The 21,695-nt window shown below is 33.3% G+C and overlaps 1 protein-coding gene across 1 annotated transcript in view; it reads left to right on the top strand.

The window, feature by feature from the left end:
• The first annotated feature begins 1,715 nt into the window (after nt 1-1,715).
• The window catches only part of LOC114331128 (NAD kinase 2, mitochondrial), a 36,948-nt gene continuing 16,968 nt past the window's right edge, over nt 1,716-21,695 (top strand). The window contains exons 1-5 of the mRNA XM_050643767.1: nt 1,716-2,021; nt 2,605-2,881; nt 7,906-8,116; nt 11,615-11,779; nt 19,279-19,546. Coding sequence (XP_050499724.1) covers nt 1,982-2,021; nt 2,605-2,881; nt 7,906-8,116; nt 11,615-11,779; nt 19,279-19,546 — 961 coding nt within the window. The 5' untranslated portion in view covers nt 1,716-1,981. The remainder of the gene's footprint in view (nt 2,022-2,604; nt 2,882-7,905; nt 8,117-11,614; nt 11,780-19,278; nt 19,547-21,695) is intronic.

The following is a 21,695-nucleotide window of genomic DNA, read 5'->3' as shown; positions in this document are numbered from 1 at the left end:
AAACTGAGAGATTTTAGTCTCAATAACGAAAACGATACCTACGGTCTACGGTCAATGACCACGATTTGGTACCAACTTGCATATAAGTGCGTATTTTCGTGAACGTTCGGATTCCCAGTGCTGTATTCTCACAGTGAGGTCAAATAAATTTCTTGACCATCGTGAATGTTCGTATTTAGCTGTTTAAGAGTAATGTTGCGGTAGTTTCAGTCAAAGATAAATTTGGCTTTTTGGTACCGTCAAACAGCTCGTATTTCATATTTATTTATCGGTAATCTTTTGGCGGCATCTTTGTCGCTATATTTTACAACAACAAAATGACTGAAAAGCCAATACAATAAAAGCAAAATTTAACTTTGAACGATACTATTGTATTCCGAACATTTTTAATACAGAAAATTTTCTTTTTTTAAGGAAATAATTACATTACAATCGTTTGATTGTACAATTATTACAGGGAGGTCATTGACCAATTGACCTAAAGGGATAACCGCCACTGAGTCTGAACTTTTTAAAGAAAAAAGATAGTACGCCACTGTACTATACTTACAAAGTATTCGAACTTCTAGCAGTTTCTACATCTACATAAACTCGTATGTACATCCATTATAAAAACTAATTCGAATACTTTGGAAGTGTTATTTTTTGGTATTTTATTATTTGGTATAGTATTTGGTATTTTATTTTTTACAGCAAAACGGCGCGTCGTATGAAAAAAATGAGAAGATAGTTTTTTATCGCAAATTGAACGAGGAATTCAAAAATGATTGTTAATTTGAAATATGTCAGTGGCGTACTATCCTTTTTTCTTTGAAAAGTTCAGACCATTACCCCTATGCTCGCCAATGGTGAATATCAAATCCTTAATTGTATGTCAAAACATGCACAATAACTACCTCTTAAAACCCGCCAAGTTTTATTACAATGTTGCCAGTAGTTTCGGCAAAATCGTAAAAAATGTGTAAAATTTTGTTTTCTTTAACGCCCTGTATCTTGAAAATGGATGGCGTTACAAAACATTTTTATTAAGCAAACCCCAATTATTTTTCAGTTTTTCACCTATTCTAGTCACGGCTAAAACTCAAACCCTCTTTGACTTCAAAGTCAAACCTTCTTTGAAAAATATGTATAAAATTGTATCAAAAAACAAAAAAAAACGAAAAAATGCGGTTTTTTATTTTTATAAAGGTGCGTCGTTTCACCAATTTTAAAAATTTGAAAAAATTCAGGGTGAAACCTTCTGCAAAAATACACGTTATATATTTTTTTCGTGAAAACGAATGTCTGAGTTATTTTTTACGTTTGAATCGTTCTAAAACTTAAATTTCCCGTCAAAAATTACAAAAGAATTTTTTCGGACATAACTTTTTAAATCTTACAACTTTTTTATTTAAAGTTTTTCGCTAGTTCTCGATGCGGCTGAGATAAAAAATTAAAACATAAAAACCCTAATTAGGCTCTAGGTAGGTTACATGACCACCTAGGGGGCTAAAAATTTCAGAAAGTGAATTTCACTAATATGCTAAGCAGTGACCTACATGGAATTCGAATCGAGTTGGGGACACTTTTCATCATCTTAACCGGCTAGGCCCTTTCATCTCAATCCAAGCAGTTCCTTAAAATTCGGAGCAAATACCGTGAGTAAATGGACTAAAACCGATTTTCAACAACCACCGGTTTATTTTTCCCGCTTCGGTTTCAGATTAAACTTTATTAGGTTATGTCTTGACAACTTTGTCAGAAAAGCTAATGCAATATTCTCTAGGTATAATATTTCCAAGCAACTAATAAGTGTGTTGCTGAAATAGGTCACAACTTTGATTAAAGATATGCATAAACAAATATTGGGAAATTCTTAAACTTACTGATAATTTTTTTGTGGAGTTCAAAGTGCAGTGTAAGTGTTCTAACCTTCAAGCATATGATAGTAAAAATTCGGCTGTTCTATTAGAGTTATTTGGTTTTAAGTTATATTATTTCGATGTATACCCCAACTACTTTAACTAAAAGCATATTTTCAGGTGAGTTTGGTATTTATTGCGAGTTAAAACTATAAAATAATACTTGACAGTTACCACTCATTCTCAAGTGGTTCTTTAGTTTGTCTGGTATTCCGTAATTACAGCTTTATTATGTAACATTAAACAATTATCATGTTATTGTTAGCAACTCGTTGTACTTTTAACACGTAAAAAAAGAAAAACCGCGAAAAAAATTTACCATTCAAAATTTTTTAACTTCAAAATGAACATAACAATTTTGACATTTACGGTAGTGAATACGAAACCAAAATTACATAGAAATAAATATTTTAATTTTACCCAATACTAAAACTATGCCTTTTGAGTAAATTTACTTCAAGATTATTTATTGAATAATCTATTAATGTAATCTGCAGTAGTGATTATCTTTACTTTCATGTTTTTCACAATTTCATTACACATTAGCCTTTTATGGAAATATTTCGCCGGAGAGTTGGATGGATATACACTACCAGTCTTGAACTTGTCAATATACCAACATTACAAAATTAATTCCACTAGAATTTTAAAAATATTTTTTTAAATTTGTATGTACATTTTGTTCATTCAATAATTATTTCAGGTTTAGCAAACAGTTTAAATGTTTTAACTAAAAACTTTTGCAATGATGCTCAACCATTAAAACTAGAAAAAGCATTGATTGTTTCTAAATTATCTAGATATGAATTTGAAAGAACGAAACATAAAGGCCTTTCAGAGAAGGGTTTGGAAAGTTTACTGAGAAAACGAGGATCCAATTATGAAAAACTTGTTGGTTTTCACCATCTTCATAAAGAATTTGAAGAAAATTTGAAGAACATTATTTTAGCATCAGGAACAGAAGTAGAAATTGTAAATAGGTAAGTCAACAATCAGTATCCGTAAAACTTTAATGAATGTTAATATTATTAATCACTATATTTTTGTATCATCTTATATATGCAATGAAATCATAGCTTAGCTATAATAGCGCATTATCGATCTGTTTGCTGTGTTTGGCTTTGCATGGACTGGATTTCGTTTAGATGTCCATCACCTGTTCAGGATGTTGTTTATTTTGTTGGATGTTGACAAAGGGGTCATTATTGGTCACTAATTGTATCGATATCAATTTGGTGGACTGGATTTTACCTGCTGCGGAGCAAGTTTTTAGAGTTAGGTCAGAGGAGAAATGGCTGTTGTTGAAACGGTTCTTTTCAGAATATACAGAAGTGAATTTATGAATTGTGAATTATGAAAATTAATGAATAAAATGCGTTGAGGCCAGCTGTGGCTGTAACCTCCCTATGGATAGGTGTAATTGTGTAATGAGATTGGGAAACCACAGAAAACCGACCTCTCCCTATCTGTGGCAGAGCTTGAAATGTACTATTTATCTAATAAGGGTGCAGTAAAAAAGTGGAGTTGCCTCCAGGATATCTATGTAATCTCCACAAATAGGTAGTTTGTTGCTGGCTGGGTAACTAATTGCGTCAGCAATTTGTTACGTTTCAAAATCGTACTACAACACTTCACCCTGTATACCCATACCCATCGCAATATTGATATTTGTCAATTAATAATTAATTATTTCGTACCTATGGTGTCACCTTGAGGTCAAAAATCCAAAACGCAGGTGTCATGAAGTACCAATACATTGTTGTTATATTGTGTTTGTTCATGATGATTGTTTCACTAAAGGAATTCTCACGGAGTGTGTTTTTCCATGATTTTCCTTATCTTCGTAACGTTGGAAATATTTGTAGGGTATTTTAGTATAAATAGGAATTGTACTGTGTAGGGCCGGTACTTTATGTCCCAGTTAAGATGTGAGAATGCTGTGGATGGACTGTTCTACATATATGCTTGGCAACGTCATTGGAGTTTGACACTTTTGACAGAACAAACGAATTTGTTGGAAGTGGAAAGCATGGTCTTTTATATTGTGTACATCACTCGGAAAATAGGTCTTCTCTTCGCCAGATTGGTGGTTTTAAAGACCGTAGCATACCTAGAAGGGTAGTCAATGTGGTTGGACCAAACCCTTTTTCAATTATTTGGATCAGAAGAGACCAATAATTATAGGAGAACGTCGAAATAGTCTGAATTGCGGTTTTATTTTGAGTAATTGTTCTTTCTATGTGTAATGGGAAAAAGGTCTAGCTCGAATTTCTTATTTATGATTTTAAAGACACAACTACTTATGCCCATGTGCATAGGTCTATTTAATTGATTTTTTTTTATTAATTTACTACATAAACACATCAAAATAATCTAGGGGACAAAAACAAAATTCGAGATTACAGAGAAGTATTTTAAATAATTTATTTCAAATATTTAAAAAATAAGTTATAAACAAGAAGTGTCCCGAATATAAAATAAACATTTTTTCTTAAAATTATCGCAATAGCTCTTAAAAAATTAAGACAAAACTCCATAAGTCAAAAAATGCTAACATAAATAAATAAATAAAGTAATTTGGCCCCTCAACTCCTAACAAAGTAGTCTGTAGGTTAAGTTAATACAGTGTATGACCTCCATGGTTGTTGATTACTGCCCTACATCTGTTAGACTAACTCATGATCAGATGGTCAGTGTCTTTCTGCGGTATTCTGCTCCACACCATTTAAAGGCCCTCAAACAGTTGCTGTTTTGTTTTGAACGCAATATTTTGTTGTAAAATGCATCTGCCCAATATGTCCCATACATGCTCAATTGAGTTTAAATCTGGCGATTGTACATGCCATGATAAAACCTCAATTTCGTTATTTTCGAAGAATGTTTGCAAGACCCTGGCAGTAGGTGGACGCGCATGGTGATGCATTAATTGAAATTGGGAACCAGCTTTTTATGCAAAACGTATAACAATAGGTTCGAGAATAATATCGCAGTAGTCTCTTGCATCTAAAAACCGTTCCAGATAAATGAGACTGCTTCTTCCACCAAGAGAAATGCCACCCCGTATCACTATACTGCTGCTTTGCTGTCTATGAACCCCTAGACGGTGACTAATCGTTTAGCATTGCCAGATTGTCTCCAAATTCTTGTCCGTCTCGTATCTGGTGCAAATCCAAATCGAGACTCACCTGTGAACAAAGTAGAGGATCACTTACATCTAACCCAATTTGCGTTTTCTTGTGCCCACTGAAGTCGATGAGCACGATTTCCTGTGGATAACACACGCACTCTCAGAGGTCTACATGCATCTAAACCTACTTTATGCAGTTTCTTTTTAATAGTTTGACAATTTAAGGCCAGCTGATGGGTCCCTTGCAGCCTCATTTGTAATTGTGGTGCAGTTACCTATAGTGAGATCTTCCAAATACTGCAACCTAAGAAAACTGTCCTCAATCTGGTTGGTTATCCTTGTATGGCCTGTATGACGTTCAGCAACATCACCAGTTTCATGAAACCTTAACCACAAACAATTAATGACATTACTGTTCTTGTAGAGAGCCTCAACAACGTCTCTTTGACTTCTGCCAGGTCTAAGCATACTGATAGCACGCCACTGGATTTCGCTATTTAAATGATGTCTCTCTATTATTGGCAATTGCAGAACTAAATAAAAATCCAAATAGACATCGAAAATCAAGTACCAATAAAGAAATATTAGTTCTTATCTTATAGACAAAAACGCATTCTGAAGTTTTGTTTTATTTTTTATAGCCATTCTTGTTAGCATTACCATCCAAGTTGGTACAATAATCGAAAAAACAACAAAAAATATTAAAATCACAAATTTCTTTTTATATTTGCAGCTAACATTGATTTAAAAGCTGTTAATATGGGTGTCCCCTAGATTATTTTGATGTGTGTACTTATTTGATTTAACTGTTTGTGTTATAATTTCTTTCATAGATAAATGCAACATAAGAGAGTCAACCATATACTTTCTTAGTTAAACAATTATTATTTTTTTGTTTTCTTTAGGTAATAATATACAGGGTGTCCCGAAAAGATTGGTCATAAATTATACCACAGATTCTGGGGTCAAAAATAGGTTGATTGAACCTCACTTACCTATATATAATAGTGCACACAAAAAAAGTTACAGCCCTTTGAAGTTACAAAATGAAAATCGTTTTTTTTTTCATATATCGAAAACTCTTAGAGATTTTTTATTGAAAAGAGACATGTGGCATTCTTATCGCAGCAACATCTTAAAAAAAAATTAAAGTGAAATTTGTGCACCCCATACAAATTTTATCAGGGTTTTGTTCTTTTAAACCCCCCCAAACTTTTGTGTACGTTCCAATTAAATTATTATTGTGGCACCATTAGTTAAACACAATATTTTTAAAACTTTTTTGCCTCTTAGTACCTTTTTCGATAAGCCAGTGTTTATCGAGATATTTTGAATATTTGTCAAATCCACCACATATTTGTATATGGTTAAGTACGATTATAGAGACTTGTTAATAATCTGAAAATGTATTTATAACTTACATTTTTAGGTCTATTTTGAAAAAGAAGCCACATCTCGATAAAAGGTGACTTATCAAAAAAAGACTAAGAGGCAAAAAAGTTTTAAAAATACTGTGTTTAACTAATGGTATCACAATAATAGTTTAATTGGAACGTACACAAACATTCGGGGGGTTTAAAGGAACAAAACCCCCATAAAATTTTTATGTAAATATATTAAAAAAGAACCCGCATCTCGATAAAAACTGGCTTATCGAAAAAATAATAAGAGACAAAAAAGTTTTAAAAATATTGTGTTTAACTAATGGTACCACAATAATGAATTAATTGGAACGTACACAAAAGTTTGGGGGGGTTTAAAGAACAAAACCCCCATAAAATTTTTATGGGGTGGAAAAATTTCACTATAATTTTGTTTTAACATGTTCCTGCCATAAGAATGATACATATCCATTTTCAATAAAAAATCTCTAAAAGTTTTCGATATATTGAAAAAAATCGATTTTCATTTTGTAACTTCAAAGAGCTGTAACTTTTTTTATGAGCACATTTGTACTAAGGTAAGTTAGGTTCAATCAAACTATTTTTTACCCCAGAATGGGTGGTATAATTTATGACCAATCTTTTCGGGACACCCTATATATTTAATTATTGTGGTATATTGTTGTTTCATTTATTTCAATGAATTTGTGTTTGATAGCATAACATTTATAGCACTCGATCATTTAGGTACATTCTTCATCTTGTCGGTTCAGAAGTAAGATCACTGTTGCCTAGGGGTTGTACCATCGAGGATCCGACTGGCACCCACACTTTATTGTTTTTTGGTCGTCTTAAGGCCCACGACCAATCCCGCTGTCTGACAAGGTAATAGCTGGCCGGTCACACCCCATTGTTACCCCTTCTTGTGCGTTAGCTGAGGAGTGGGGGTAACAAATTTAGTTGGGAGGAAGGGCAATTTGCGTTTGGGATGTCTGGTACACCACACAAGGCACTCTATCGGGTCATGGAGTTGGAGTTGATCACCCAGAGTTTCGGGTCAATTCTCTCTTCAGCATTGTATATTGCATGACAGCTTAGGTTGGGTATCTAAATAATATTACTTGTGATTTATTTGGATTATCTGTTACTTTCCATCTCCTGCACCACCTATTGTGAGCATACCTATGTGCATACCATTTTGTGTATTTGTGTTGTTTGGGTTGGGGAAGTCACTGTTATATAACATGTAGAGTATTGGTGCTAACACGGAATGTTGTGGCATTCCCATTATGGAGGTAAATAACCATGATTGAGTGAACAGAGAGATACAAGTGTATTATTCTAACAGATAGGATGGGCAGGCCGATGTCTTAGTTTCTTTGTCAGTCCAGTGTGTCAGAATTTATTAAAAGCTTTCTTAACATCGAGAAAAATGAGTGAGAGTATTTGACTGAAATTATAGGTAAACAATTTAGTTTTATATATCATGTTTTAGATTAAATTGCACAAATGAAAAGGTAGATAACGCTGATATTATAATTCCCATTGGTGGAGATGGAACGTTTTTAATGGCAGCTAGCAGAGTATTAGATAATAAAAAGCCGGTGATAGGTTTTAACTCAGATCCAAACAGGTCTGAGGGATATCTTTGTTTACCAAGGAAGTGTTCATTGAGCCCAGAAGAAACAATTCGGAAACTAAAACAGGTAATTTGTAAAAACTATTATTATTGTAGAGATACCATTCCAGTACTTGTTTATTTTAGAGAGCCACCTGTTTTTGATTTCTGACGATTTCTAAGAATCGATAAGTTGTTTTTGAGGCCAACTAAACAAGTCTGAGACATCAGAATCTAAAGATGAACTGAAACCAAACTTACAAGTTCAGGTCTGTGATGACAATCGTGATCCAAATAACGAGTATTATTGGATCAAGGAAAATCTGCTGAAAGCATCACAAGCACCTTATGCCGAGCCTATAGTACCTGAGCTTATTGACTTTCTGCCCCTGACAACACTTAGTGTTTTCTGATGATGGGCTTAAATATGAACCAGCTACTGTTGATCTTGCAGATACTGAATCTTTTTATTTCAGTACTTAAATTACATTTCAACAGCTACTGAACTAATTTTTCTTCGTTATTGATATTTTACGGACTTCTTCTTCTTATGGTGCCTATCCGTTACGGATGTTGGACACTAACATGGCTATTCTGACTTTGTTGACTGCTGCCCTGAAAAGTCCGGTAGTGGTTACGTTAAACCATTTTCGCAGGTTATGCAGCCAGGATATTCTTCTTCGTCCTGGACCTCTTTTCCCATGCACTTTACCTTGAAGTATGGACTTTTATGGACTTACAGTCTTTAAATATTTATTTTTCTTGATATAGTAGTCATGTTGTGACTGGCTGATTGACATAAAGTCCATGCCATTAAAAAAATACTATCTAGTCTCACTCAAACAGGTTTTGGTGGAACCTTCTATGCACTTCACTCAAAGTCAAGACAGAGTGGATCTTTAACACTCGTCACAACTGTCACATATGTGATATGTGTCACTGTCTCCTCGAAAAACTAAATATTTTAAAGTTGTTCTAATTATCATTACTCAGAATCGCTCTATCTCAAGCAATTTTCAAGTAGTCTACGGTTTTTGAAAAGTCACGTGACCTCAAAAATAGCTTTTTAAAACGTGTTTAATCTTTAACTACAGGGGCTCGTCTATTGGGCATAACTATGTGTGCTGTGTATTCTGTAGGTACTTCTTCTTCTTTCGGTATCCTGTCCGATTATTGAACATTGGCGATCATATTGGCAATAATAACTTTGTTTACGGCAGCTCTAAACAGATTAGCGGTGGTCCCTTGCAGATTTCGGAGCCAGGAGGTTCTTCTTCGGCCTGGGCATCTTATTCCGGCGATCTTGCCCTGTATTATGAGGTGTAGAAGGTTATACCTCTCTGGATGTCTCATTTCATGTCCAAAATACACTAAGCGCCAAAATTAACGCACCACCTTAAAAATGGGACATTTTTAATGTCTCATATTTCCTAAACCTGTTGTCCGATTTTAGTGATTTTTTTAATAGGTTATAGCTTTATTCTTCAAGAATATCTATGTAATAATATTGTTGCTAAACAGATAAGTGTCATTGTATACCGGGTGTAACAATGATAGTGTGTTTTTTCCTCAAAGTTTGGAACACCCTGTGGAATATTCTAGCGTATATAAAATATTGAAATTAAAACTCAGCTGGAACCTTAGGTTATCTTAACATTTTGCTTTTTGATTCATTCGCTTATGTTGGATAATAAAAAAGTTAGGTACCTTAACAACTAGCAACGTTTTTCATCAATACAGGGTGTTTCTAAATAAGTGCGGCAAACTTTAAGGGGTAATTCTCCATGAAAAATAATGACCGTTTGCTTTATAAACATATGTCCGCAAATACTTCGTTTCCGAGATACGGGATGTTGAATTTTTTCGTACAAACTGACGATTTATTTATTGCTCTAAAACCGGTTGAGATATGCAAATGAAATTTGGTAGGTTTTAAGAGGTAGTTATTGGGCATTTTTTGGCATACAATTAAGAATTTTATATTCACCATTGGCGTGCATACGGGTAATATGACCCGTCTGCACGCCAATGGTGAATATAAAATTCTTAGTTGTATGTCAAAAAATGCGCAATAACTACCTCTTAAAACCCACTAAATTTCATTTGCATATCACAACCGGTTTTAGAGCAATAAATAAATCGTCAGTTTGTAAGAAAGATTTTATCATCCCGTATCTAGGAAACGAAGCATTTGCGGAAACATGTTTATAAAGTAAACGGTCATTATTTTTGCATGCAGAATTACCCCTCAAAGTTTGTCGCACTTATTTAGAAACACCCTGTATTGATGAAAAACGTTGCTAGTTGTTAAAGTACCTAACTTTTTTATTATCCAACATAAGCGAATGAATCAAAAAGCAAAATGTTAAGATATCCTAAGGTTCCAGTTGAGTTTTAATTTCAATATTTCATATAAGCTAGAATATTCCACAGGGTGTTCCAAACTTTGAGGAAAAAACACACTATCATTGTTACACCCGGTATACAATGACACTTATCTGTTTAGCAACAATATTATTACATCGATGTTCCTGAAGAATAAAGCTATAAAATATTTAAAAAATCACTAAAATCGGACAACAGGTTTAGGAAATATCAGACATTAAATATGTCCCATTTTTAAGGTGGTGCGTTAATTTTGGCGCTTAGTGTATTATAACTTTCGAATTGTTATTGTTTTTGTTATTTCTGTGCTCTTATTCATTCGATTTAAGACTGTTTCATTTTTTATTCGATCAACCCAACTGATCCGTAATACCCGTCGATAGATTCACGTCTCAAAGGACCTCCAATTTTTCCATCAGTGTCTCTGCAAGGGTCCAGCTCTCCATGCCATACAGCAATTTTCTCTTAATAAGAATTTTCTTTAGCTTATAGAAGGCGGCAATGCGTATTCTTATTTCTTATCTGTAGGTACACCAACGCCTAAAAACGCAAATAAAAGTCACAACTAGGTATTTTCAATACATTTATTGTACAAAATAAATGTAGGTACCTACCTACTTATTTACAAAATGTCTTAACATAAAAAATAGCACATAACAAAAATATAACGATTAGCAACAAATGTAAGAACAAAAAAACTAACACTTCTTTTTTTTTCTAAAAATAGCCTTCTTGGAAAAAAAACTATATAGAACTAAAGTTTGCAAAATGTCTAGCTTTTGTTACATAGTCGCTATACATTAATAACACCATTTTTAGTAGATAAATTTAATTTAAATCTCACAAAATTTACCTAGATAACTAGATGCTGGGTGTACTACTGGTGTTAAATTTTTTCTCAATCATCAGTCTATCTCGGCAGTAATCAATTTAGAACTGTCGAAGCTTATAGCTGACACATCAGAGGTAGGTTAGGCAGAGGGGCACATGCTCAACCAGTGCTTACACGGTGGCCAATTTAGTGCGACTGGTGTCAGTGGTGTCATGAGTACACTGTAGCGTAGCCTGTAGTTAAAGGTTAAAGAGCCTCAGAAACACCCTCTATATGCTTATAAATTCTCAGAAATCAAAAATATGTGACCTAAAGGGAACCAGAACCTTACACGATTATTTGACATTATTACATGTTTCTTTATTTTAGGGTAAATTTCATTGGTTGATGCGTACTAGAATCAGGATAACATTGGAAGTTGAAGAAAAATATTGTTTATTTCCCCAAAGCTTGCATCATGTTGACGGACATTGCCTCCCTTCTTTGAAAAGCCATTCTGGTAAAAATGTCTTACCAGTTTTATCACTGAATGAGGTAAGGTGACTTTTAAGTGCACACTGTTTTGATGTATAATCTTCATTGTAAACATTAAGTTGACCTTAAAGTGTTAAACAACAAACAAATTTTGATCTTAACCCATTTGCTGCCGGGTTACTTCAGTCAGGTGCCTTTCACGCGCCAGCGAGTGATACGGTAACTTCAGTTAGGTGCCGTTATGGGCTCGATAGCGAATGGGTATAGATCGGCAGCGAATGGGCTAATAGCCCAATAAATGACCGTTTTGGAGTGTAATTTCCAGGGGCAACTCCGAATTGCATGAAAATTTGGATTTAGGTTCTACTTACCCTCCACTTCAAAGTTGAATTTGTGCCGTTGGTTGCTTTTTGTTCTATAAAGTTTTTTACGTAAGTCAATACTTTTCGAGTTATTCGCGATTTAAAATATTGATTTTTCTACAAATAAACTACGTTTTCAGATCGTTTTTCCCAAATAACTCAAAAAGTAAATATTTTATCGAAAAAAATATTTTTAGCAAAAGTGTAGCCTATAAAAAAACGAAAAAAATGGTGGAACAGTAAAGTCTACAAATTGAGTAGAAGCAAAGTTGTAGCTAATGAAAAATACGTTCTTATTCGTCTAATTCCAAATCGAATAATTCAACGCGAAATCACCGAAGAAAGAAGCCTTTTTCGGGAAAACCTTATTAACATTTTTAAAGTATCGAAAAAAAGCTTATTATTTGTTTTTTACAAAAGTTTTCAGCATCAAAAATAAACGAGTTACACTGAAAAAAAAGTTGGCCCCCTTTTTTTGGTAAAAAAAATCGTGAAACCTCCCTCTATTTAGCACCCTAAATGAAATTAATCGTTTGGCTTTACCATATATTTTAACTGCATGTGTATTGTTTATATGATCTGTAAGTTTGATTGGTTTGAAGTGCTTATTTTTGAAAACATTTGGTTTTATAGTAAAAAAAAATTCTAAAAATTTTTGAAAAATTTCATTTTTTCAAAATAACTAAAAAAGTATTAGTGATAAGAAAAATCTTAAATAGTAAAAAAATGTAGGTTTTGCTATTATAAATATGCTAGTTTCATTTTGTTTCCCCGTAAGACAAAAATTGGTTAAGATATGGCTGTTCAAAATTTGCATACACCCGTGATTAGTGACCCATTCAAGCTTTCTCAATTATAACCCTTTCAAAAATAAACGCTTTAAACTGGTGAGACTGATAGATCATATAAAAAAAATAGATAGGTAAGTAAATTGTTTGTAATGCGGTAGCGATTAATTTCATTTGGGGAGCTAAACACGGCGAGATTTTCATGATTAAAAAAAAAGGGCCAACTTTATTTTGAGCGTAACTCGCTTATTTTAATGCTAAAACTTTTGTTAACAATTAAAACAAAGCTTTTTATAAACATTTTAAAAAAGTTTAAATGGGTTTTTCTCGAAAAATGCTTAATTTTTTGGTGATTTCACCTTGAAATATTCGATTTGGAATTAGACGAATAAGAGCGTATGTTTCATGAGCTACAACTTTGTTTTTATTTGATTGATATACTTTACTGATACACCATTTTTTTTTGGGTTTTTTATAAGCTATACTTTTGCTGAGAATATTTTTTCGATAAAATATTTACTTTTTGAGTTATTTGCAAAAAACCGTCTGAAAACGTAATTTTTTTGTCGAAAAATCAACATTTTCAATGGCAAATAACTTAAAAAAGTATTGACTTAAGTAAAAAACTCTATGGAACAAAAGTTGCTTAAAATCAGTCAATTTATCCATTTCCGGTCTTATCTTGAACGTATGTTTTTCACCCCCGAGAAGGGGTGACTGTCACCCCCCAAGTAAAAGCAACCAACGGCACAATTTCAACTTTGAAGTGGAGGAGGGTAAGTAGAACCTAAATCCAAATTTTCATGCAATTCGGAGTTGCCCCTGAAAATTACACGGTATTGCCGAATTTCCCGTTCATTTACTGGGCTATAAGCAATTTTTGCATTTCTAACCCAACCTTGGAATCTTGAACTTTTTGGACAAATAGAAGAAAAATTATCCCAGAATAATTCACATCATTCAGAGTTCTGTTCAAATAGTTCATTCTTTCACGGTTTTTGCTCTAAATTTTAAAGAACCGCTTGGATTGACATGAAATTTGGCGTACATATAGCTTACATGTCAAAGAAAAAAAGTGATATTGTGCCGATGTGTGCTTTTGCCCTGGGGGTGACTTTCACCCCCTCTTGGGGGTGAAAAAGTATATGTCCAAACTAAGTCCGGAAATGGATAAACTGACTAATTTTAAGTAACTTTTGTTCTATAGAGCTTTTTCGCCAAGTCAACCCTTTTCGAGTTATTTGCAAGTGAATATGTTCATTTTTCAACAAAATAACCACATTTTTAGACGGTTTCTCGCAAATAACTCAAAAAGTAAGTACTTTGTCGAAAAAAACGTTCTAAGCAAAAATATAGCATATAAAAAAGTAAAAAAGATGGTGTACGCGTTAGGTCTCCGGATCTCGTAGAACCAGAGTTATAGCCAATGAAAAATAGATTCATATTCACCAAATTTCAAATAGAATATTTCGACGTGAAATATTAAAAAAATTAAGCACTTTTTGGGGAAAACCTATTATAACTTTTTTAAAATGTTTAAGAAAAGCTTTATTTCTGTTTTTACAAAAAGTTTCTATCATAATTTAAGCAAGTTACGCTCAAAATAAAGTTGGTCCCTTTTGCTTTTGCAAAAAAAAATCGGGAAGACCACCCCCTAATTAGCAACTTATATTAAATTAATCGTTACCGCTCCACAAATTATTTTACTTATGTTGTGTTTATATGATCTGTAAGTTTGATCGATTTAAAGTGCTTATTTTTGAAAAAATTTGGTTTCAAAGTAAAATTTTTAAAAATATAAATTTTGAAAAATATGATTTTTCTAAATAACTTAAAAATTGTCAGAGATACCAAAAATCTCGGAAAACAAAAAAAGTCAGATTTGCTTTTCTGAATATCATGTATTTTTTTGTTTTTCTGTTAGACAAAAATTGATTAAGATTTGGTGTTTCTAAATTTGCATGCATTCGTGATCAGTGACTCGTTCAACTAATTTTAACTACAGCCCTTTCAATAATAAGGACTTTGAACCGATGAAACTTACAGATCATATAAACAATATATACACGGGTCAAGAAACTTGTGAAGTCGTAACGATTAAGTTCATTTAAGATACTAATTGGGGGGTGATTTTCTCGATTTTTTTTTACCAAAACCAAAAGGGACTAATTTTATTTTGAGCGTAACTTGTTTAATTTTGATGCTAGATATTTTTTTTATAAAACAAAAATGAAGCTTTTTTTAAACACTTTAAATAAGTTGTAATGAGCTTTCCCCGAAATGCGCTTCATTTTGGTTATTTCACGGTAAAGTATTCCATTTGGAATTTGACGAATATGGACCTATTTTTCATTAGCTATAACTCTGCTTCTACTAGGTGTAGAGACGTGATTTATACACCATTTTTTTAAATTTTTTACAGGCCATATTTTTGATAAGAATGTTTTTTCGACAAAATACATACTATTTGAATTATTTGCGAGAAACCATCTAAAAGCGTGGTTATTTTGTTAAAAAAATGAACGTATTCACTGCCAAATAAGTCGAAAAGTATTGACTTAGTGAAAAAACTCTATAGAACGAAAGTTACTTAAAATTAGCCAGTTTATCCATTTCCTGACTTTCTTTGGACGAATATTTTTTCACCCCCAAGAGGGGGTGAAAACCACCCCCAGGGCAAAAGCACATATCGGCACAATATCACTTTTTTTCTTTGACTTGTTAGCTATGTGTATGCCAAATTTCATGTCAATCCAAGCGGTTCTTTAAAATTTAGAGGTTTTGCAATATTTTACCGTTAAAGAACGGACTAAAAAGCGAAAAATCCTAATAAGAATATATGGAGGGATAAAAGAACAAGGTTTGTGGCGCAGGCGTTACAACTTTAAGTTGTATAGAAGTTTTGGAGAACCTGACGTTGTGAAATTCATTAAGGTAGCACGCCTTAGATGGATAGGACAAGTAACCAGACGAGAGGAAGATGCCGTAGTCAGAAAAGTTTTTGACCGAAGAGGGCCGATAAGACAACGAGCAAGAGGAAGACTGAGAATTAGGTACCAAGACAACATAGAAACTGATTTAAAATCTATTGAAATTAGAGCATGGAGAAGAGTTACCAGAGACAGGGGCGAATTGAGGATTGTTGGCTCATAAAGAGCTGTGACGCCACTGATGATGATGATTCAGAGTTCTGTATGTTGCAAAATTTATACACATTATTTGAGGAAAAACATAAAGATATATGCTATCATTTAAGTTTAAAACATCCTGTGGTGAAATACAACTTTTGGATGTCACTCAACACTAGCCTGTATGCAGGTTTACTTTATTCCCTATACTAGTTAAATGTTACTACCATACTCATGACGTAGTTAAAAAAGGATGGGTGGATAATTCTAAAAATTGAACATTGAAAGCACCTTGTTTGAGGGGAACACGCGTAATAATTTTACATGCAGTAAATGAAAACGGATTCGTACAAAACGCGCTTCTCATATCGGCCAAAAATATTAAAAAGTCGTAGCGGGCTATCACGAAGACATGACTAAATAATGTTCTATGAACTCCTGTGAAGCTCTGACATGTTCTAAAAATGGTTCTTATAACAATTGGTACCAAATATACCATCGAATTCGGTAATAGTTTGTTATGAATAACGATCGGTGTCGTTCTCGGCAACGTCATAAAATTCCAAATGTCAGTACGAGAAATCGTATATTTTAACATTTGTGCGGAATAAAAATCTAGAAATTCCTCAAAGCGTTCCAACAAAAAGTAAATTAGAAATATTAAATCAAAAATTTTCAGCTTATGATAGATTGGCAGAAGAACGAGAGCGTTCAGTTACTACTACTGTATTTTCAATCCAGTAGAGTTAGTTTGGTCATATATTTTTTGGCCCTTACATCCTTTTCTACTTCAAGTCGTCAATTATAAACTTCTTCGCTGTTCTGTAATAGCAGCTATGTTAATTTGTATAAATATGGTGGAATAGGCCTACATGAGATACCGCATAAAAAACCTCAGGATGGTGTGGAAACGAGTTTGTTATTTTTGTTTTACTCCATTTACACGAAATCATTTTATGTACAAACCAATATGTAAAGACCAGTTATGCTCCTTCTCAGAGGCATCTTTCAGTGCGTCACAGTTTTTCGATTCCTTTCTAACGCATTAGGTGGAAGTGACAGAAAAAATGGTACGCCCGTGATTAAGTAATTTCTTCTTCTTAAAGTCCGTCTCCTATCGGAGGTTGGAAATCATCACAGCTATTCTTATTTTACTGGCGACCGCCCTAAATAGGTCGATGGAACTGCAGCCGAACCATTCCCTCAGATTTCTTAACCAAGATATTCTGCGCCTACCGATACTTCTCTTACCCCTGATTTTACCCTGGACGATCAGTCTCAGCAGCAAGTATTTGTCACCTCTCATAGCATGGCCAAAGTATTCAAGCTTTCTTCTTTTAACAGTAAATACAACTTCAACATCCTTTTCCGATCCGACGTAAAATTTCGGCATTCGTCACGTGGTCCACCCAAGATACACGGAGCATTCTACGGTAACACCACATCTCAAAAGCTTCAATGTTTTTAATGCTGCCCATCTTCATGGTCCATGACTCAACTCCATATAATAAAGTAGAGAAGATATAACACCGCAGCATACGCACTCTCAGATCAAGATTTATGTCACGACTACAGAGAAATATTTTCATCTTGTTAAATGCTGATCTAGCTATTTCTATTCTTGCTCTTATTTCTTTTGTTTGATCGCCTGTATGATCCAGGCAAGCTCCAAGGTATTTATAGGAGGATACCCTTTCTATAACGGTGTTATTGACAACCAAATCATCCCTGGCGTGTGGATCTTTTGTTATTACCATCCATTTAGTTTTTCTGAGGTTTAATGTAAGTCCGTAGCTGTTGCAGTAGTGGTTAATGCGTTCCATCAGTCGTTGCAGATCTGCAAGATTGTCTGCTAATATCACTGTGTCGTCAGCGTATCTCACATTATTGACTGTATTTCCTTGATCATTACACCACAACTAACTAATTAAGTCATTTATAAAATTTATTCTAGTTGTTGATAGATGGCGCTATAATCGAACAAAAAATGATTTATGTATTATCTATACGACTATAATCTGTACAATTTATAAGACTATACACATCAAAGAACGTTCCTTTTTATAAATGAAATAAACACAATTGATTTGTTTTTATACCAAATTATGATTACGGTTCTAACAACTGTCAGATTTAACTAAAATGTGATGCTATGATTCTCTAAATTCTTAAAATCATATATTACATCATTAATGACACACTGCAAGACTGAGAAGATCTTTAAATTATTCGCGGGGTGCAAGTACTTGGAAGGGAAACGAGAAACGACCGTGCGCGAGTCGCGGAGAAATATTGCAACTATCTTAAATAATTCATATTGTCAATTGAAATTGTCAAATTGACGTATATTTCATACCTTCTGTCATTGAAGCAAAAAAATTATATATTGCTCCACAATATTGATATGATATGCAATTATTATATAAAGGTAAATTTAATTAATTGTATTTTGAGTGCAGTACTGCATTTTAATAACTAATTTTATTTACTACATACAATTGTTCACGTTTTCATAACATAACCTAAATCTTATTTTTTCTTCTTACTATTTTTTGGACTATGGCCTTGACAATTATCCAGTAACCAGGACTAATATAATTGGCCAATATAATTAAAAGTGCGAATAAAAGTACAGAGCGTAGAAATAGGGGTCGCTTTGCCGAACTTGCACGGTCCCAATAGTCGTATAGATATGTAATAGGTAAATAATGGGTAAATACCTAAATCTTTTTTTCCGATTATAGTGCCATCTATCAACAACTGGAATAAGTATTATATATGTGTATGTATCACGGACCTACCTTTTTTCTGCCACTTGTGACGCACTGAAGGATGCCTCTGAGAAGGAGTGTAACTTATATTCATCAAATTAGTATTCTAGAAAAACTAAATTTGGACAATTCGGTATGCCTATGAGTTTCTCAGATATTACCAGTAAACTCGAGACTTCCGTTTTCAATTGAGTTTGGATGGGCAGTACATTGTTTTTCATTAATTTTACTATTCTCGTTCTCATTCACTTTAAGGTGTCTTAAATTGGCCTTATTGTATATAAATTGCCTATAAATATAATTTACTTTGGGGTGATTTTCTCTCTACTTGTGCAAAAATCTATTAAAACTGGGCATTAAATATCTAAAACTCAACAGGGCCACATATATGAACTAAAGCAAAACTTGTTTTGAAAATTCTTTCATCGGTCAATACACACATTTTAATAGAATATACAGATTTCTATACATTTTGAGAAATAGCGATTTTAATCATATAATATTTCTTAGGTATTCATGGGCGAGACACTATCAGCAAGAGTATCTCATCTGAAAATGAGACTGAACAATTCTGAACAAGTCACAAATTTAAAATGTTCTGGGATCTGCATATCTACTGGTACAGGTTCTACTTCTTGGCATTTAAGTATTAATAGAATATCTAGTCAGAGTATATCTGAGGTACTTAGGCTTCTTTCCATCAATCCTAATACAGGCAGAGACAATTTAGCATCTGCTCTGGCTGATACATATAATAAAAACCTCATATTTAGACCAGGTAAGTAATTTTTATTACAATGCTTAGAATATAAAACCACCAGGAAAAGAAAATTGGAATTAACAATTGGAAGTTTTATTTCCGTAGAAATAAAACCTCTAATGAGACCAAATCTCTGGTTACGCCTCTTCGTGGTTTCTAATCCACAAGGAAATAGTTATTTTCCTAACTAGTGCGGAAAGTGATACTTTCACGCACGAGACTGCCGTTGACCCGAACGACGCGATAGCGGAGTCGGGCAGTCGGGTGCGGGGAAGACACTTTCCGCATGAGTTAGGAACAATATCTTTTCTAAAGCCGTACGTTTGGAAAAACGCCATAAAAAATAGAGTTATATCAATTTTTATTTAGAAGTGAATATACACAAATTAATTATTTGGCAAGGTTCTCAAAACCAAACTTTCAATATAATGGGTTACCACGACGACGATATTGGCTTCCATGACGACGATTCAAAACCATTGCAATTTTCTACTGATCTGACTTTTAAATATTATGTCAAAATAATTTTATTTCATCGAATTATCGCGCTAATTTCATTAAAACATGAACACAATAAGATAAATTTGAAATAAATTAGTAAATAATATCTGAATATTAGTTTATTGCATGTATTATAATATATTATAATGCCATATTACAAGGTATTTTAATTTCACGCACGCCGTGCGGGAAAATTTACTTTCACGCACGCCGTGCGTGAAAGTGCAACTTTCGGAAACGAAATGCGTGCGTGAAAGTGGCTCTTTTAGCACGGCCGTAGAAAATAGTATATTGTGCAACAAGTGCAGAAAGGTACTAATTTCTCACGAGTTTGAAAAGTTGCGGTACGAGCGCAAGCGAGTGCCGCAATTCAAACGAGTGAGAAATTACCTTTCTGCACGTGTTTCACACTATACTTTTTCTACAAGCACAGTTTTTCCTAAAAATAAAAATCACAATTTCCAAACGACGATTAATTATAATAGGTACCTATGTGATAAATTTTAAACTGTATTTAATTAATACCTACTAATCAATTTAAATTCCTTATACCTAAATAAATTGCACAGAAATCAGTTAAAAAATTAATGCACTGCCTTAATTTGTTTAAATTTAAACAATTATTACACATTATTGACATTATATTTATGCAGTCACGGATTTACACAAAACCTACTTCATTCGACGTCTCTTGCACAGGTTGCTAAATCCTTATTGGTTATTTGATAATTATAAAATGTTTAATAACAATAAAATTGTAAAATAAAACAGTTGTAACATCCATAATTTAGTTTCTATGCTATAGTTAAATATAATAATTGTCTTATAGGTTATATATTTGTCTAAAGTTTAACCACGGATGTAAACAGAATATAACGTTACTCAGAATGCGGTAGTCCACGGATGTAAACAGAATATAACGTTACTCAGAATGAGGTAGTCAACTGTGCAGAAAAGAACTTTGCGGCACAGAAACGTCACTTTGCGGCACAGAAACGTCACTTTTCTGCACACTAATGTCAAATATCTTATACTGTGAGAAAATATCAAGTTTGCTAACATAAAACCGTGCAGAAAAGTGCACTTTGAATAGTGGTTGTAGAAAAAAGGTTTTCCTGTAGCTGACTGTATACCATATACAGGGTGTTTCATTGGGAAAGTAACATACATTAACTGTAGAAAGAGGACACTTAGGCGATCTCAAAAATACCATACTTAATGGATCTTACTCCATTAATAACAAAGATACTGGGTGTTTTATCTATTTTGCCATTTTCTTAATTGGTTCATAACTTTTTAACCACACTGTATAGTTATTCTATATTTTTCACGCAAATATCATTTAAGGTGTACAATAAATTAATTTATTTACAATTGTAAAAAATCCAGATCCGGATTAAAAAATATTGGAAAAATGTTCCGACCCCAAAACAACACCCTGTACATTAAATTTTTTTAAAATGGATTTTTCAGTTGAAAAGAGGATGAAAAACCAAATTCAGTGGTATAATTTGAATTTTCGGCAAAATGATTTTTCTGGTGAAATTTTGAATTTGAATTCGGAAATTAAGTGAATTGCGAGAGCTCTAAGTAGAAAAAAATTGAAATACAGCTTACAACTTGTCAACCTCACTGTATATTGATTTTATATTTAACACGCGAATAT

The sequence above is a fragment of the Diabrotica virgifera genome, chromosome 2 (assembly GCF_917563875.1).
Source record: "Diabrotica virgifera virgifera chromosome 2, PGI_DIABVI_V3a".
NCBI lineage: Eukaryota > Metazoa > Arthropoda > Insecta > Coleoptera > Chrysomelidae > Diabrotica > Diabrotica virgifera.
This window is presented reverse-complemented; position numbering and strand designations above follow the sequence as displayed.